General features: G+C 37.0%; 1 protein-coding gene across 1 annotated transcript in view; it reads right to left on the bottom strand.

The window, feature by feature from the left end:
• COL5A2 (collagen type V alpha 2 chain) overlaps positions 1-20597 on the bottom strand; it is a 92798-nt gene that overhangs the window by 23688 nt on the left and 48513 nt on the right. The window contains exons 6-19 of the mRNA XM_088526976.1: positions 20160-20213; positions 17456-17566; positions 15785-15862; positions 12949-12993; positions 11727-11780; positions 11031-11084; positions 10437-10490; positions 8882-8935; positions 8079-8132; positions 6618-6662; positions 5414-5467; positions 4942-4986; positions 2339-2392; positions 324-422 (exon numbers count right to left, since the gene is read on the bottom strand). Of these exons, the coding sequence (XP_088383102.1) occupies positions 324-422; positions 2339-2392; positions 4942-4986; positions 5414-5467; positions 6618-6662; positions 8079-8132; positions 8882-8935; positions 10437-10490; positions 11031-11084; positions 11727-11780; positions 12949-12993; positions 15785-15862; positions 17456-17566; positions 20160-20213 (855 nt within the window). The remainder of the gene's footprint in view (positions 1-323; positions 423-2338; positions 2393-4941; positions 4987-5413; positions 5468-6617; positions 6663-8078; positions 8133-8881; positions 8936-10436; positions 10491-11030; positions 11085-11726; positions 11781-12948; positions 12994-15784; positions 15863-17455; positions 17567-20159; positions 20214-20597) is intronic.

Genomic DNA, 20597 nt, shown 5'->3' with positions numbered 1-20597 from the left:
GGTATTCAACAATATGGCGCTATAAGATCTACCTGTACAAATACAGATCTAAATAACAAAGTATAAGTTCATGTGACTTTTAATACATTCAAGCTTTTAAAGTACTTGTAGGCGTCAGAGAACATCAGGCTGTGTAACTTTTGTTTTTCCAAATTAACTGAACAATGGAAGTTATTAGCAACAAAATAAGTAGAAAAATATGAACGATATCTTTTTTTAGGGGGGAAAAAGCCATCTGGGCAAAACTCTCTGTATATCAAGCGGGGTATTGAACAAACAAAACACAAGTTTAGCACTGAGGAACCAAACTTTAATGTACTTACAGGAAGCCCTTGTGATCCAGCTGGGCCTTGTGGCCCCGTTTCACCTCTTTGTCCTTGAGGACCTTCAGGACCACGAGGACCCGTTGGACCTGCTTCACCCTAAGATTTCACAAAAGAAAACAACTTTGCTTTAAAAAGCTGCATTTCAATTAACTAAGGAGGAATAATGAGTTTGTAAGAGAAAGATAATTCTGGCTTTGAAATAGTTTAAGATTCTTAAAATATATTTTTACTTATCCAATTCTGCCTCTACTGTTTCTATACAACCGTAATACTACAAGTAGAATTTTTCCTCAGTTTATATATGATCATAGAAAGTTTCTGCAGAACAGCAGCATGATAACTATTTGAATATTATATACTCAAATATATATCAAATATATATCAAAATAACCTAATGATGTGATTCTTGCTACTTGAATATTATATATAATATTCATATTCATAATTATATATATTATGTAATTATATTATATTATATTATATATTCAGGTAGCAAAAAATCACACTATTAGGTTATTGTGATCCTACTTTCTGTAAATTTGACACCTCCATATAAAATCCCAGTATGGATTGGTAATTTGACAGCACTTTTTTCAGTTTCCTTAACAGTTGAGGCTTGAAATGTAGAAATAGTAAGACATTTGGAGTATTTTTGCATGGTGTGGGACAACTCACTGCTGCAGCACTGTATTAAAGATTGAAAAAAAAGACAAATAATTTGACACACTAATCTGATTGTTACAGGATGCACTGGTCATAAGCAAGATAGGCCAGACAGATGTTCACTTCCAGAAAAGCCCGGTATGATTGGCAGGGGGAATAAAACAATTCCCTCTGGTATCTCCTTTGCATTTTACCTTTATATTTGGAATTGGAATTGATAATTAATATTGTGTCTTCAGAACTGAAGCCCACATCCTCCATTTGTAGTGTGCTTAGCTTTTATGAGTTCAAAGTAGCTATTTCAACTACGTCATCTGATGATGTAACTTCTTAATGTAACTTTTCTTTTTCAAAAAGCCTTTCTTCATTTTGCCTTGACAACATATCCAAATATTTATTTAGATATTTAGCACTGTTTAGTAATACCGAAACAGTTTATCACATGCATCAAAAGGATTATCATCTAGCTATATAAATGGTGTTAATACTCTTATTGAGGCTTGTTTCCAGATAATTATCTTGTAAATGCTGCCAGCTTCACAATAAAACAAAACATCTGTTGAACTTGGCTAACTGGAATGGAAAAACAGTTTCTTCTTGTATAATTTTTCTTATCATTTTTAGGAGCATAAAGTAAGAAAGAGGAGTAACTTGGTGATGGAGCGAGGGGGGAAAGAAGTATAAGGCAACTGTATGAATTGTCTTTTCAGTCTTATTTGCAAATATATTCTCAAGGCTAGAAAAAAAATAAGAGTTGTTTTGTGAAAGGCAACAAGGAAAAAACAAACATCAACCACACTACAGCTAATATAAGTTTCTTCTTTTCAGCCCAGTCACAGAGGCACAAAAGGTTTTAATCATCATTTGCAATGCTATGATGAGCAGTGGTGCAAGCTCTGTTGTGGTTCAGGCAACCTTCTCATCAGTCAAGTCATCAGAAAAAGTGCATTAGGCTGAAAATGGTCACTGGAAGATGCTGCTTCCATATAAATTTCTGCATTAACAAGTATTAAGACTAGTTCCTGTAATTCAACTTGCAGAATGCAATTCTTACAATTCTTTTAATGTACTGGATACATTTTTTTGACCGCAACATGACAGTTATCCTAAAACCATCTCTTTACGAAAAAAAAAAAAAAAGAAAAAAAGAAAAAAAGAAATCGTTACAATCAATTTTTATTATTTCATTTGGCTTCTGATTTACAGGTTCTCTCTCAAGGTCTTAAGTAAGATTGATTTCAGCAGCTCTCAGGGATCTTACACACGTCAACCTGAACTCTGTGCCGTGTAGGATGTGCATTTTAATTCTGTTGTGTTAGACATACTAAAACCTTTGTTTGATCTTTTACCTTTACACCAGGAGCACCCGGAAAACCTGGAGAACCAGTTATGCCAAGCGGGCCCTACAAAATACAAAAGCACAAACCTGTAATTCTACAGTTTGGATTACAGAATTAGAATCTAATCACTGGGTAAGCCTCATTCTATGACTAAATTGAATTTTACTCACAAAACCTATTTTTTTCTATAACAACAAAAAAAACCCAAGTAATTCTGTAACTATCATTCTTTCAAGTAATACATATATGCTTTACAGAGTTTAGGTGTGGTGTTTTAACAGTGTATTTACTGACTGGAAAAGTTATAGCTCTTGATTAATCTATTAATGCTCAAATTTCAAGGGATAGAGCTATTAAAGTAATTGTTTTTTCATTTTAGGTTTTAATAAATACCTTATTTCCTCATATTCATGTTACTGTGGCAAGGTAATGAATAGACACGTGTTAAACAATCACTACTTGTTCCATAGAAGGTAAGATAGGAGATTTTTGGTTCTTTTAAACTTACAATATAAACCTACAAAAAAGTGAAATTGAAGTTAATTCTGCATTGAAACAGGTTACTAGACAAGATTTTTGAAGGTGAACAATATAAAAATGAAAATATGAGTAAAGACTATATCACTGTCCCTGCTTCCTACTCCTCTACCCCGCTGGGATTTTCAGATTCACCACCAAATTCCTTTTTCAAGCTTTAAAATGGAGATTTTGTTTCATCTTTCAAGGCGGTATGGATAAAGTCATGTACAGCAGGAACTGTTCCCTGCTTGGATGCTTGTTCAGAGATACCTCTGTGAAAGGAATCAGAGCACAGGTTGGATTTTGGCTCACCATGCAGCAGAATGAACACTTCCATATGCCTGTCTGGTTTGACCCTGTTTTCTTAAGCAAGAAGACCTCCAATTATGGAGCTTGGAGTAAAGTTTTAAATTGTTTTCATATGTTAACATTAAAATGTTACAGCCCCCGAGCTGAACATAGGAGACCTTTCCTGCTGTATTATAATCTCTCTAGAAGGCGGCACACAGTGGTTGTAAGTATTCACTACAACTCCATATCCCAGATGATTCCTCTTTATCTTTTCCTGATTTTTTGTAAAATATGATGCATACTGAGAAAGAATGTTTATGTAATGAAGTTCTGCTGACAAACCTAATAAGAACAGTCTGTCCCAGTGAGTATTAATTAAAGACAACGTTTCTGCCATGACCTTGCAATGGATTTTGACAGCACTGATGTAAAAGCTCACTAAGTGTATTCTTAAAAAAAATCTATGGTCCAGTTTATTGGATCACAAATGTAAGTTTGCCAAATCTCTCTCTTGTTCAAGGAGAATTCCAGAACTGGGATATACCACTTTGTGCTAAGCCAAATAATCATGCATTTGAATAACAGTTCCTCCAATGAGAAACATGTGCACTAAGTATCAGTATCTCCCTTGTGACACTATATGCCAAAAACGTTAGCCAAGCAACCATCAGGTCCAATGAAGCTGAGCTTGTGTTTTATGAAAATAAAAATTACAAACTTCAAAATACTAGAGTTTTTTTGTTTGGCTTTAGACATCATTTTCAATGCTGAAAAAAACCTTTTCACTGTTTTGGTTTCCTGTAATAGCTGCGGTTACTCTTCTTTTCATGCTACACTAAATAATTGAGATTTGCAGCTTTTACAAGCTTACACTTATGTCTTATGCTTCTGCTATGGTTAATTGCTTCTTAATGAAGTTTGCAACAAAATAGCCCATTTGTTAAAGAAGACATGGGAAAACGAATATTTCTCAGGACAAAACAAAAAGCAGGAACACAAAATGAAATTCTAATTGTGGGCAGGGCTGTGCATTTTGCTTGTCTTTTCCTTTAAGCTGAATATCACAAAGCAAAAGCAGTTCATGTCATCAGGCAAAAACTTCGTCAGCTGTATCCCAGAAGTAGCACTTTCAGAAAAAGCAAACAGAATAGCACGTTTTTAAGGTGGAAGTCTGCCTCATGGATATTACAAAATCCTCATAAGCTTTGACTCAGGAAACATACGCTTAGCACATATGGCTTCCTAATACATTTGCTCATGTGACTTGATTTAAAGACATATTGTCAACGTGCACTGGGACTGGACTGTAGGACTGAACACAGCACATTATTTGTGCATAGGCTTCTGTTTTGTCAGCTCACTCTGTGACTCTATATAATTAAAACATTATCTTTTATACATTTTATAACTGATGAGTGCCAGGTAGCAAGTTCTGATACCAATGAGCAGCATTTCTTCTTGCTGCTTCTACTACAATGTCTATCTTTAAGATACTTGTCTCCCTACAGCATGGATCCCACTACATAAAAGCAGCAAAACATTCTCTCTCCAGGGAGGATGTTCCAGGCTACTTCTCCTGCAAATTCAAACCTTTAGATGAAGTAAATTACAGACAGTAACATTTCTCAGAAGATAGCATTAAAGTTATATTAAGCAATTCAATGCCGGTACCAGGAATCATTCACACTATCCAAGCTGCACTTAATAGCAACTGGCAACAGTTGTTCATGCTTCTTTCGACAATATCTAAAGGCAAAGAGTAAATATAAGGTGGAAAAAATACAAATGAGTACGACACTTACCATGGGCCCTGGCTTCCCGGGCATACCATGCTGGCCACGTCCACCCTAGAGTTGAAAAGGAGACTTTTACAAAGTCATCTTAAACAGACAAAAGACAAATCAAAATATATTTTTTTTCCGACTGGCAATCTGGGGCTAAAACAGCCTTACCAGAGTAGTTTTAGAGAAAATAAAACAAAAGCTAAGACCTTTTTGGATTACAGAAAAAAAATTCTTTCGGGGTGCTTCTCTTCATGGGCAGTTCTAAGGAATTACTGTGCTGCTAGCATTTTTCCATTTACTGTTTTTTTATTATTATTTATTTTAGAGTAAATATTTCATCTCACAGGACTTTCTTAAGGCCTTAAGCTAGAGCAGAACACACATGGAAGTGACTAATAGTCATGTGAATAAACATTTTCAAGCTCAAGTTTTTAAATTTAAGTAAAGGAAGGGGAGAATTACAAGGAGATGGAAGCAAGACTCTACGTACAGGGGCACCCTGTGGTCCAATTCGACCTCTTTCTCCTGGCATTCCTCTAGGTCCCTGGAAGAAAATACAGAAAAGTACACTACTCATTGCAAAATAATCACAAGTGGAAAATATAGTTCACTTCTGTCTTCGTCCCCACCTCCCATGGGGGATGGACTCCTCATTTTTCTTTTTACATTTTTCTTTTCTCTTTTTTTTTCTCCAAACATCCTGGACTTTTCCTTTGCTTCAGAGAAGTTTAATGCTGTATTTCTGCTTAGTAATGAAGTCTTCTCTAATGGCTTTTAATCAGAGTTTGACTAGTTGACATATGAAAAGAACAGCTCATGGTTACAGAATCAAGCTACCTTTTTTTCTTTCTGCAGGTGCATATTGTTAGATAGCAGGAATAAAACAGCAGTTAACCTAAGTCCTTGCAACCTCACAGACGTGTCTACTGGAAATTAAATAACTGTAATTTGTTCCAATAGTATTACCAGCTGCAAACACAGTAAAATAAATTATGCATATACTCACCAGGGTCAACAACTCAGTCTCATTTACTGTTTCTCATTCACAACTAAGTGGCACTTCAAGAATATTACATTTTGCATGACACAGAACAGTGTCTTGCAGAGAGATGTCATGTGCTATCATGCAGGCATTGCATTTACATTACTGCTGAAAGTGGATTTTGCCATGTTATAACGCTTGCTACTATAACAGCTGTTCAAAACAACACCTGAATGAAAAATATGCTGTGCAAAACTCTTCTGTGCTCTTCGTGCCATGCATGCTTATCCTCAGCACTACCTTCAAAACCCTCTGTCAGTGATTTTCCATCTAATGTGTTTCTGATCTGCATCAGTTCAGTTCTATCTCAAAGCAAGCTGATCTGACTCTTGCCATATGGAAATTACTCCATATGAGGCATCGGGGTAATAAAAAAAGAGCATTCAATCACTGGAAATTTCCATGAGTTGGTAACCAATCACAAAACCTACATTCAAATATCTGTTCAGCTTTTTCATTTATTATGTTTTTTAATTGTAATAAATAAATAAATAAATAATAATAAAAAAAAACCTTTAACTGTACTAAGAAAAAGTTTAACTTCAGGACATCAGTTGTAGGTCTCAAACATCCCGTATGTATTACATTAGCAATTATGTGTGCAATATTACAGCCACTTCCGTAAGTAAACTCCGATGCATGTGACACTCACTAAAGGGCCAGTTGCACCCATGGCACCTGTTGGGCCAGATTCTCCCTAGAAACACAGAAGAAACAATACAGTTAGATTTGAAAAAAAAAAAAAAAAAAAAAAAGGTTAGAGGAAAGCTTTTAGACTTTAAACTCGAGTTTCATTTTTCATCCCCCTTCCCTCAAGTTTATGCTGAAGAGGCAGATCTGCATAGCAACACATGTGCGTCACACATATTCCAGAGATGGGCATCATTCATGGGCATCATGGGAAGGGTCATATTTACACGGTCTCAGTGAAACAGGATTAATTCTTTTTGTGGAGATAACAGGCATCATTCATAAATCTCTATGCATAATTAGGAGACAAATCCTTTGTCTTCTCTCCCAGGCTTTCGCATGATTATTTAATTAACCACAATGATATTATTTTAGTAGTGAGTATCGAGCACGCTTATCTGAAAGAATCTGACCAGCTTCTAATCGACTAAGTAGGAAAAAGCAATAAAACAGGGGAGAAGCAGTAGGATTTATAGACAAGAAATGGACATATTCTCCTTCTGGTGCCTGTATCTGTCAACACATGCTTTTCTACCTATTCTGCTTCTGTTGTTGCTGCCTCCACTGAAATAGATGGGAAATCCTAGCAAAAAAAATTTATCTTAGACAAGCTGTCCTGGACTATTGATTTAATGATCCCCCAGAAAATCAATATTTAACATTTAATTTTAGATCTTGGAAGATTCACTTCTTTATTACATTTTTAATCCCAAAGAAGAGTACTGTTTCACCTGTGATTACTGCCCTCAGCTGGCCAAACCAGCTTCAGCAACAGCACAGAACATGCAGAAAAGCCTGGAAAAGTTTTCCTATGCTCTTTCAAAAAAAGTTTTGAATTCGAAAGTATTGATTCCTGCCAGCAACCGTGCTTAAAGTGCTTTGAGTTAAAGCAGTAAGGCTGCGGAACTACTAATAAGGGACAAAAGTTCTAAGAGAATGAGACTCTTAGGAGAGAAATAGTCTGATAAAACATATTCTTTCTCCCAACGCTGTTTCTTACAAACTGATCTTGTTTAAGCAAAATTAAGATCTGCAAAGGGGCCAAATGGTAACTTACAAGATGGGTATGGGCTCTATTGTAATAGCATTTACTGCCTTCAGTTAGTGATACAGGCAGACCCTGGCCAATTCTGTAATGATGTATTGCAGGTCCAAAACTGAGCCCCAGCCGTAATTGTGATTTTTGTGATTTTCCTGCTGAATCCACGTGCTCCCCTCCTGTACTAAAAGATTGCAGTTTGTAGTAGCTAACGTGTATTGAACACACAGTAAAAAATGGGTAAGTTCATGTAGCCTCTTCTAAAAGCAACGAGTACTAACAGGAGAAAGACACAGAGCTTTGCTCTAAGGATATACTATCTTTCATTATTTGGCACTAGAGAAAGCATGCTTCAGCATTTAGTTCTTTCGGCCATGAGAATACCTTGGCTCCAGCTGCTCCAATTTCACCTTTTGGACCATCAAGTCCTTTCAATCCCTGTAAGAGTTATAAAAATACGGTGAGACAATATTTATACATGTGTATGTATAACTGGGTATACACACACAGACACAGAATTTCTACTGGTAAAGTACCTTGGTACTAAAGCGTTAAAAACAGACTGGAGAGGGCAAGAATTAAAAAAAAAAAAAAAAAAAGTCCAGATGGAGAACAATTTTTAAACATTTCCTAAATGGAAAAAAAAATTGTACAAACCACATTTCCTTGGATTTGTGGTTTTTTTTTTTTTTTCTGTTGCTGAAAAAGAAATCCTAAACACAACAAGGAGGAGGCTCTGAGCCATAGGAAATCTACTTATTCCTCCCTGAAGTAAAGTTCTGGCCGGAAAATTTGGCACTTTGTAATTACTCTGTCTTGCAAACATATTCAGCTCCAGACTTCTCCACCCTAATGCCAGACTTGCCAACAAAGTGAGAGAACTGTCAGGTTTGTCCCTCCTGAAGTTTGGCTGTGCTCATGCAAGCTCCTTCCAGATTCCCAGACCATTTGAAACTAGAGCGAAGAAAGGACTAAAGAATATAACACAGAGGTCAGCTGCACTTGAAGGGCACTAGCCTAGATTTTCTGCTAGGTTGTCTTCCTCTCTAGTGCCAGCAATTCTTCTGTAACTGGCAGGACTACGCGTATAATAAAATTCACCACAGATATCAAAGAGGTTGAGTGTATTTACATGGAAACTGTCTTAAAATATTATCTATAAGGAAAGTAAAAATCCTATTTCTTACCCTGTGACCCTTGAGACCTGGAAGACCTGGAGCACCAGGAAAGCCTCGAGGCCCCTATGCAGGAGTAAAATAAAATAATAATTGAAATCAAAACAAAAACACTGATTTCTACAGTGATACAATTAGCGATAATGTTGTTAGCATGGAAAAGTACAACGGCATTACTGCTAAAACCCCTAACATTCCTCCTTGGTGACATAATATAGCCTGACACTTAACGGGTGGTCACAGAAGATGAACTTCCCCTTAACAGTCTCAGCGTTAAGTAAGTTTATGCTGATATTAAAAGCTTTATGACTTATACAGGTGTATGATCAAACCTCAAATTTCAACAGGAGCTGTGAAATAAGAACCACTGGTAGCCCAAGTTTTGAAGCTTAAATACCCAACACAGTTAAGCAGGGATAGAAAAATAGAGCTATCATTTAACATAAAACAGAAATACATCAAACCATGAACTTTCACATTAGAAAACATCACTCAAGTGGCATAATTAATTCCTGCTATAAAAACACCTTTAGCAATTATACCAAAACTGCACCGCACTTAGATTTCTTTTTAGCAGATTTCTTTTTCAGTAAAGGCTAAATAATGAAAAGGAGCTAGATGCCCTGTGTTATAATATTGGTTATCTTCATTCACAATGGAAATCACATCAGCGCCTTCATACTCTTTGGGAACAGGTCAGCAATATTAAAACATAGTATTTCTTCCTCTCCAGCAATCTTTTACTTAAAGATTAGGTGGGCATTTCTACTGCAACAATTCCATGCAACTGTAAGGACCTACATCTCATCCCTCACTTACGCAGCTGTCTGTGGGGCTTGCCTTGAGCCAAGGCAACATGCGCTTCTCTAATGGGGCATTAGTGCAGTCAGCACTGTCCTCTGCAGTGCTACACAATTGTGGCAACGGCCTAAAGGCAGTGAGAATTGCAATACTTCTTTCATTCGTTTTCATGGGAACAAAAATTCCTGTTTTTTTACCAGTTTCTCATGCTATGCCTCAGAAGGCAGTTGCTTTCTGAAAACAAGGTCCCAGAAAGTGCTATTTAAAACTAAACAATACCACCCTACCCTGCCTCCACTTTCTTCACTATGAGCACTTATTGTAAATGACTCTAAATAACCATGTGAAATAGCAGGAAACGGCTTCCTGAATCTTGCTCTTACATGCAAGTTGTTTCAGTTGTAGGCTAGATTTTGGTGGGCATTATCCAATCTGATGACAGTGTATGAGATGATGTCTAAGTGGATGACACACAGAAATCCACCTTGCATATATACTGTCATCTGTTTTATAAATATTTCATCTTTGAAACTGGATAAAGCTGAAATATGCACCTGTTAAATAACTCTCCAGATTAACTCAAGGACGTTTGAACTACCTGCTTGGTGCCCAGCTATCACAATGCTTTAAGTCATCAGAGTAAGTTGACAAAAGTACTTCAGAAAATGCATGGCAAAGTGTTGCAATCATTGATGACATAATGATGACTAATGATGATGACATAATTATGACTATTTTCCTAAAATGTAAATAGTCATGCTCTTACTGGAGATCCTGGAAATCCAGGCTCACCGGCTTGTCCTGGTCTACCAGGTTCACCCTAAGGAAATTAAAAAAAAAAAAAGAAACACATGAAAATAGCTAACAAGAAAATAAAGTTCTTCTATCACTCATATATCAATAATATGTATGATTGTATGTACAATAAAATGGATACGAAATCATGTGTATATGTACATACTCATGAGTACAGTCATAAATTTAGTTAAGGGTATAGTCTGTTACGACAAAATCAAAAAATTTTAACTTGAAAAACTTTGTTTTCCAGATGCAGGTGTATATCATCATTAGGTTTCCCTTTCTCATCATGCAATGCTGAAGTTTATGGGCTAACTAAAGCAAGAAATAATTACGAGACTGTGCTTTAACCTGAGGAGTTAAAGGAAGGTTCTGAAAAGATAACACATCTTTTGCTAAGGATTATAGTTATGATACTGGACTTAATTAGAAGTATAGTTACAAAGGAAAGGAAGCATAAAAGTTGTTAGAACATGCACATCTGCTGGTTAGTCACCAGCACAGAGAAGCCAATATTTATTTTATTAAAAATAAAACAAAATGAGGAGAATAACAAACTTACATCTTCACCAGGTTTGCCTGGAGGTCCTTCTGGTCCACGAGAACCAACTGGACCCTAAGAAATAAATGCATTTGTCAAGAATTCAGCTGTCATAGTATCTATGTGCTTCATTTGTTAATATTGTTTTATAAGAACAGATGCAAAAAAACATGTTGCTTTTATATCTAAGCTACTTTAACTACTCCTCAGAAACATCTGTTCCTAAGAAATCATCCTGCTCCTAAGAAACATTCATTAAATTACATAAAAATGCAGGAGAGATTCTTTAGCATATAAAAAAAACCCTGCTCTAAAGTCATAGCAGAGGCACCTTTCAATGCCATCTCAGCAATGTCCAGGGAGAGAGGACTGTTCTCATACATAGCTATCAGACTATAGCTAACACTGATGATAGCTCTGTGGGTTCAAGAAAACATGGTCTATGCTCTTGTTTTTACCTTCTAGTCATTATATCATGTCCAAAAAATGAATATTTTTAACTTTGAGTTACCTGAGCGAATATGGCGCTACTAGTGCTCAGTGTTGTGGTGGAAAAGTGATTTAGTACTATAATCACTATCATTCACATTCAAAAGTACTAGCTACTTAATAGCTCTTGTCAAAGCAACATACCAAAACAATCTGTTTTAAAGTAAGGAGGTATAATAAATTGTATGCAATTCTACTGTAGAAAGGTTTGTATTTATTTGGTCTTACCATAGGTCCTGGATCTCCAGGTTCACCGGGTGGACCTGTGGGGCCAGCACCACCCTAAAATTAAGAACAGACAAATATAGTTATGACTTCCTAAAAGTAAAAACATAAAGATATAAATTAAAATCCATGAGCAGGAAAATCACAATCTAGCTTCTGATTCAGCACAAGCTCATTTTGCAAAATGAGTGGAAGTTGGATACTAAGCTCCTTCAATCTTTAAAGAAGTCCTGATCCATACCTATGTCCTACTGGAGGCTAACACCATGTCGACACCGAAACCAGAAGTGAACAGTCAGTATTTTCATTGGTCTTTCCTCGTTAAAAATGTGTGTTGGCTTAAAGCCTTTATGCAGCCCTAATAAATTGTTCCCTTTGAGTTAACAAGACTCTTCAGAAATCTGCCAGAAGCATCAATATAATTTTAGGACCATCTCTCGCTTGCAGCAAACAACTCCAAAGAATAATACTCTGCCACAAATCAGAAATCGAATGAGACAAGGAAGCCAAGAATTAATGGCACAGACCATTGCTAATCTGAAGTATTACAAAGTGGAGGCAAGAGCAATAAAATCACACCTATTTTGTTTTCAATTGAACCATTTTTTAAAAGCAAGAAACAAATTATGATTTCTTGGATATGGCATATTTGCACTAGATCAGTAAAAAGCCACACTGGGTAGAGTCCAACAGTGTAAAAAAAACAAACAAACAAACAAAAAAAAACACAGGGGGATAGAAGTGATAAGGTCATCCTCCTCCAATAGAGTGTTCAATGTTTTTAATTGTGTAACACTTTTGATTATTTAGCTTAATTCCTTGTGAAAAATACTGGTAGGTTACTCTGGCAATAAAAAGGCATGCATTAGGGGCATCTAATTAGATGTCTAATGTGTATACAGTATAACATAACTTCTCATGACAACATTTATTAACAAAAAATACTTATAGGCTAACTGTACCATAGGTTTAACTCCATAAAAGCAAACAAGCCATAGTAAATCCCTTTTCTAATGGAATTGCTTCATATATAGTACCTCTGGAGCATGGCTCCTGAAAACAGCATATTTAAATCCGCCTCTAGATGAGGATGGATTCAGCTGTACTTGAAGACGGACATGTCTTTGAGTCAAATTCTAGTTACATACACTAGCTACTATGGACTTTGCCTTTTTTTTTTTTTTTTTTGCCACTTATCTAAAGTCACATAAGTCAAAGGACTTACTTGTTTTCCTTGGAGACCTTGAGGACCTCTTGGACCCACTGGACCCTTTTAAAAATACAGCATGTTACATCCTGAAAAATACACTTACTCAAATAGCATTCATTTTGCTGAGACAACTGAATGGCCTGATTGTGACTTCCAAGATAAGATAACATTTCTATGGTCAAAGCCTCTGAAAACTCTTTATTCAAGAGATAGATGTTATGAAGTACAAAGCAAGCACGAAGAATTGAAATCTTCAAACTCAAAAAAAAAAATGGAGGGGCATAACTCATTATAGAATGAATATACAACAAAACAGAGACATAATTCAAAATACTGGTTTGCTTTCTTTCTGGAAGGTCACAGTGCCAGGCATCAGCAATAAGAACCTGAATGCCTGCATAACTCTGCCAAAAATGTAACATTTGTTTGTGACGAATAAACACACTTTGAACTGAGTCTCATTACTTAGATTAATATAATACAATCAGTGACAAAATAAATTCATCCAGCTATTCTCGGCCATGAGCAGGAATATGATAGAAAGATAAGAAGTATTTTCATGATTCACATAAGACATTACAACATTTTCAAAATGGTTGGGGTTGGGTAACAGAAATCCAGATTTTCCCTTAAAAATATTTCAAGGGATTTTTTAGGAAAGACTTCCTTCTCAATTATACACTTTACTAAGATGTAGAAATAATGCTTACCAACAATAATTCTCTTGCTTTGAGTAATACAAAGAAAAATATATCAGACATCAATTGTATTTTGGCAGAGGCTAATCATTTCTATCTTCAACACAACACACAATCCATTACATTTTTTCCCTTTTTTTATATTGCATTTAATTTACTTTAAACCAAATGCCAAAATGTAAAGCCAATGTAAAAGAGTTAGTAAATGCCAGTTAAAATTTTAATCAAAGTAAAAACAAAACAAATCCATGCTATAGCTGAGTGATAGACATTAAGTCAAGGAGGAAAGGAAAAGAAAAAGGATATCCCAGAACAGGATCAATCAATCCCAAATGTAGTAATATCAGAAACTCAATTTCAGTTGACTTTAGCAGACTTGGTGTAAGGCTGTAGAGAGCACAAGATTTTGAAAAATAAAGTCCTTTAAAGACATACTAATATTAAAATGAATCCTGTTTGGGAATGGCAAAAGAAGAAGGGGAGTACAAGAGGTGTGATGTCTGAAATATGGTGTGAGTGAAAGGAATAACAGAATGATGGTGGGCAACAAAAATAAGCAGGATAGAGTCATTATATGTAACCAGAGTAAATTCATAGACAAGAGACATTCATAAAAAGGAAAAGTTCTTTAAAGAATTTGATTCAAAAGTTAATTCTATGGGAGAATATCAAATTATTTTTAGAAACTTTTCTTTTAAATTGCACTGAAACTGAGTTCAAAGGTTACTGGTGGGGATTTGAATCATAGAATCATAGAATGCTTAAGGTTGGAAGGGACCTCCAGAGATCATCTAGTCCAACCCCCCTGCACACGCAGGGTCACCTAGAGCACGTGGCACAGGACTGCGTCCAAGTGGGTTTGGAAGATCTCCAGAGAAGGAGACTCCACAACCTCTCTGGGCAGCCTGTTCCAGTGCTCTGTCACCTTCACTGTTAAGAAATTTTTCCTGAAGTTCCTGTGGAACTTTGGGTGCTTCAGTTTCCGGCCATTTCCTCTAGTTCTGTTGGTGGCCACCAGTGAAAAGAGGCCGGCACCATCCTCCTCACTGCCTCCCTTGAGGTACTTATAGACACTGATCAGGTCCCCTCTCAGCCTTCTCTTCTCCAGCCTGAACAGGCCCAGCTCCCTCAGCCTCTCCTCACAGGGCAGATGTTCCAGGCCCCTGATCATCCTTGTAGCCCTGCGCTGGACTCTCTCCAGCAGCTCCACATCCCTCTTGTACTGTGGAGCCCAGAACTGGACACAATACTCCAGATGTGGCCTCACCAGGGCTGAGTAGAGGGGCAGGATCACCTCCCTCGACCTGCTGGAGACGCTCTTCTTAATGCACCCCAGGATCCCATTGGCCTTCTTGGCCAAGGAAACGAAATTTGGAAAGAAAATGTTCAGATAGGCAATTTTTGATAGAATGCAATCACTGAAAGATTGTTTCCTTAAGGAAGCAAGTCAAAAATAACAACAAAAAAGCTAGCAATACCAACAAGCTATTAAACATGATAAACAGACATGGTGAGAAAAGATAGTAAAAAAATGACCCCACAATTTCTAGTAGATACAACTTAGAGTGGCGAAAGGAAGTTTATAGATTGTAAAAAATGTCAACATTATCACTAAGTTCCCAGGGCACTAGAAAAAAAAATGGGCATATCTAAAAAGGGGGAGATACTAATGATAAAACCAGAGCCACTGGAGAAATAGAATGCCACTTTCAAATAATAGCAATTTCAAAGTTCAGCTCTCAATTAATGGCTTGTTTCAGAAAAAAATCTTTTAAAATGCTACTAAAAATAATCTTTGATGTCACAAAATGAAAAAGAAACCTTCAAAGTTACATAATTGTGTATTCTGAAGGGCTTACTCCACAGTGACTCGAGAAATGAGAAAGGTAGAAGGTGCTTTTTTTTCTGTGCCTTACTTGTAGTAGCTTTTGTATTTAAGAAAGAGGGAAGAAAGATAGCAGGAGGGACAGAGGAAGTTGGAAAAAAGGCTTTCATTCCAATAGAAGAAAATTTTCCATTGTTTTTAAACCCTTTGTAAAACCACACTAAAACACACTGTATGTATATAAGCATATGAATTTGAAGAGGATCCATTCCCCTTCTGCATCATTCCTTCACACCTGCTTTACAATATGAAGGTAATCTGTTCTTACCACTGAACCAGGCATCAGTCCCATCTGGCTACCAAGTCCAGATTTCTCATCCAGTCCTGCCATCTGAGCTGAAAATGGCTGAAAAAAAAAAATGTGATTTTAGCTGGCAGTCTTGCTGATGATTCACAAGGCATCATATGCAACAGACACTTCCACTGCCTTCACAGGACTTTCGCTGCCTTCAAATTTAAATCAGTCCCGAGCTTCAACTGCAGTATTTTTTCATGTCTTCTAAGACTTTGGTTTCTTTTCACTTACTATGCTTCCAGTTCAGAAACATCTAAAGCTAAATAGAAACATAGCTGATTTTATCACTGTAAATTGTAATACTGAGGATGTTCCCCTGAGTCAGCAAAGGTGAAAGGCTGCTGCACATCATGTCAATCCACACAGACAAATGAGTTGGAGCAGTGAATTGTTGGCGCCCCTCTCTTCTGCCTTTGTGCTTCCCGACACAGCTTCAGTCAACAGTTTTATTTTGCTTCTTTCAGGACTAGATCCTCACACCTGGCAGCTCAGAGCATGTTTGAGGAGGACTAACAGCAGAAATGTGTATTCAGCTCTTCTATAACTTAGGTCTTGATTTGCATCAGATTGCTGCCTAAACACACTTCTGAAAAGCCTAAAGACTTTAGACATAAGAACAAAAACCAAAAATCACTTAAAGAACTGACTATTCTTGCATACTTCCTAGTTAAATCTATGAAGAATGGGGTCCATCCAGCACCCATCCTGGCTTTGTGATTCTAAAGGATTCACCTGTGCTAAAGAGATTCCCTGTAACTGTTTCTACTGGATTATTTGGGAAGGTATTTAAATCCAGAAATGCTACCCCAAATTGCAGGCTATTGCCCTGACTTCAGAATTCCAGCTTGTCATCAATATAAGCTCCTTGTTGTTACAGGAACAGTGGAGTGAAAAATCAATACAGGTACCTTCAAAACAGTAACAGGTGTGTAACTGAATATACTTGAAACTCTCAAATATATATTTCATTATTAACCATAGTTAGTGTTTCACAGAATCTGTGAAAAAGATGCCTTGCAGAACACCTCACTTCTATCCAAAGCTGACTACCATTGCTTTTCACAAATCGTTATTAACTTAAATCATCTACCATTTGGCCTGAATAATTCCAGCAAGAAGCAATTCACCATTTCATTAAGAACTAGACCAAACCACACTTTCATTGCTTTTGCTGATTGTAAAAAACAATCTGAAATTTTTCTTTTCTGAGTTCCTAATTTTGTTTTCTACTTTCTCCGTACTATTGCCCTGATCCCTTGGGTCTAAGTCAAGTAGAATTAATCGAATTGCACTAAGGGTTTTAGATTTGGGCACCTTAGCTCTTCTAGATGTTAAAATACACTATGAAAGGTATGCCTTTTAAAAGTTTTCCCAAATTCACCTTGAGAAAACTCATTAATCAGCTCTACTGCCAGAATCTGCACTGTTTCTAGCTTTATTCCATAATGACTGTGGAACATGAACTGCAGGTACAACAGTGCTATCCAAATGACTATAGTCTTGGTCATATAAGAGGTTATAAGCTATGCACCTCCAAAGGGCCGATTCTGTAAGATGCTGCATATTCACTGAAGCAAACACTGTATCATGTCCATCTAGCCCATCATTCACCTTACTTTCTACTAGATCATGTGCGAAACATACCCTGCTTAGTCCATCTGGTCCTTGGTGGGTAGGATGTCCTGGAGGACCAGGATCACCAGGCTGGCCAGGGATACCAGGTTCCCCATCAATTCCTTGGGGACCACGTGGACCCTAGAAAGAAAAGAAGAAATGCAAACATTGCATGAAGGTTTTTATTAAAAGCATCAAGCCAAACAGTTGTCTGTGAGTTACATGATAAATCTGCATTTCCACAAAAAAACATCATCAACTAAACAACATCCCTCAACATCTGCTCCCACCTTCAGATCAGAAGCACTGACTAAAATTAGTCACATACCCAACACACAAAAAAATTCTAGTAACTTCTCTCAAGGCTCTTTTAGATGCCCAGGCTCCCTATCAGTCCATCCTAGATCATACTATTCCTCAAAAAAAAAAAAAAAAAAGCCCTTAAAGTTGCTACTGTCTAAAGAGGACCAGTATAAGGTCCTCTTTAGGATCCTAACCTTGAAGTTTTTTTTTTAGAAACAAAAGAAAACTAAGCTAAGCATTAGGGAAAAACACGTTTGCCAATAAACAATTCATCAAGCTACTCTAAAATGACTACTGACTGTTAGTATTTGGACTAAGGCACCTTAACAAAACCTAGTTCAACAACAAAAAAAAAAAGGGGGAGGGGGGAGGGGGCAAAACCTCTCCTAGACAATTCAGTCCTGTTGTTAAAAATCGCAATTTAAGAATGCCAAAATTGTGGAACACCAAGTAAGCAAACAACATCCTTTAAATTATGTCTTTAAATTATGTCCATGATATGTGTCTTTGCTCTCCATATGCTTTAATTATTCCACAGGCAGTAAATCCTTCTCAGAAAACTGAATTTGAATCAGAATCCCAGCCTTAGGCCAAGGGCGCAGATACACTGTGGTGCAGGAAGACATAAGGCTAAGCGCATTTTTTTTTTGTCACCAGAAATCAAACCGTTTCAACAACACAGCAAACCGTTTTCCCCAGGATCCAGACAAAAAGGTTTGCACCTATCCAGTGCTATATCACCAACACTTATTGCTTTATTTTTATAAATTCTTGTTTATATGCATAAAACATTTTCCTTCACAGCTCAAGGTCAATGAAATGGTCTTTAAAAAATTCCGCATGATCCACCAGGGGGCATCCGTTAAACACGCACCCAAGGCAGGGAAACCAGTTATCCCGGCCTGCCACGGCAGCTCAGCAAAGCCCGGACGCAGATTCTGCCCACGGGGAAATCTTTCCTCACTGGGGGAAAAGCAGTTTCCGGGAGAGCACGTTCAGGTGTCTCTGTCCTACAGTTGCTGCAACCACTATGCAGTGTAAAACCGTCGTGAAACAAAACACAGTGACGGCTATGAGCAAGCTTGATCTTCTGTCTTCCAAAAAATCATTTGTAATCGCATGAGATTGGGTCATGCTCCAAAACTAACCTTTCAAGATTCATTCTATAAACTCACATATGTTATTCTCTAGGTATTTATCTCTCATTGTAACACCAGCAAAGAATTTGATGGCTACATTAGACGTAAAAAACATGTATACATTCCTGATTTTACTTTTTGTCCAAATGTCCTGCTTTTGTAAAATGCAGAGAGAATCCTAGCACAGGTGAGTGCCTACTATTTCTGAAGTCCTATATAATTCTAGCCACTCCTCTAGAAAGGAATACAAAAGGTACCTATGGAACAGAGTCAGCAATTATTTAGTATTTCATTGGGAACTTAAATGTCTCTGTAAACTCACTCTACATTCCTCTACACACTGCAAGATTTTCCAATTACTCCATCAATTCTTTTATGCAGCTTCAGAGTTATTCATTGTACAACTATCTTATGGTCATCTAGACAGCAGAGGTGGCTTGGCATCTTTCTCAAAGAGGCTACACACTGATTCCACGTCTTTACTAGTAAGTGTCATGACCATCTATGGACAACAGTGACTCACTGGGGAAACAGTGGAAAGGAGTTAATTCAAGGTCTGTGGCCTAAATCTGAAGTTTGTTATTCAGACAAAATATGTTAAGTATTGGCTTATACTCTTCACAGGGATAGAAAAATATCCAAACACAAATTAAAATGATACAAGTCTTTAAAACTTGTTAAAAGAAACTTCTACATTTTTACCTAGCGTTTTCAATAGGATCATGTGGTCTTTCAGCTTACAGCTGTCCCTTTCAGCTTTTCTGTGGTTCTCCACACGCAGACACTGAAATTCCCCTATGAAGTCTTTATTTCCACTGAGCAATCTTGATTATATTATTCACCAGCATACCAATATATGTGGTCACATATTAACTCCTACTAACTTCCTGAGCTCTGTCTTCTATTCTGAAATGATCTGAGACTTAGAGTTAATATTGCTTTTGACACACAGTAGTCACTAGTAAAAAAGTCAGCAGGCACTTCAACAGAGGAACGTGATGTTTCAGGATTTTGTCCTTCTGTTTTTTTAAAACCTGGAGAAAGCAGTACTCACACACTACTTTGGGTAACAGCTGAAAAATCATGAATTTGGGGGAAATGCTGCTAAATCCATGTCCGTTTTCTCCAAATACTGAGGTTTCAAGTTAAACAGAGAACAATTAGAAATAAACAATTTTATGTTTGCTTGCTGATTCCTGGGAAATACAAGGAAAGTACTTGGAAGTCCAGAAGCAAGGAGACATTTTGAGGTTAGTCCAGTACTTAATTTCTGAGAATATTTAATAACTTACAGGTCTTCCCTTAGGTCCTCGCTCTCCTCGGGGTCCTTGTGAACCTGGAGGTCCCTAGAAGAGAGATTAGAAATATTAATTACCTTTTCATGATGCTAAAGATCTGAAATAAATGTGAAAATTTATTTGTGACTCTCTGTCACATGATCATAAAGAAAAGGGTTACAACCACAAATGATTTCTTCTCCATCCCATATTGCCTGAAGGGAGTAGAAGCAGGATGCAGAGACGTTTAAAATGGTTTCATGTCTTGTGCTCTAGACCTCAATTTAGCAAAGGTTTTCTAAATGTGGAGGCTCTTCACATGGACATGCACAATTTTGAGACACCCGCTCTTCTTATCCAGAATTGCTCTCCACTTAGTTGTACCCAGGGAACATACTGCATTTCCTTTCACTAAAAAGATCCCTGCTGGAAAAATTCTCCTCAGCAACAACT

This window comes from Tinamus guttatus, unplaced genomic scaffold (genome assembly GCF_059628265.1).
Source record: "Tinamus guttatus ecotype Peru unplaced genomic scaffold, ASM5962826v1 Tinamus_guttatus_pri_ptg000260l, whole genome shotgun sequence".
In the NCBI taxonomy this organism is placed as follows: Eukaryota; Metazoa; Chordata; class Aves; order Tinamiformes; family Tinamidae; genus Tinamus; species Tinamus guttatus.
Note: the sequence above shows the minus strand (reverse complement) of the source record. Positions and strands in the feature narration are given on the sequence as shown.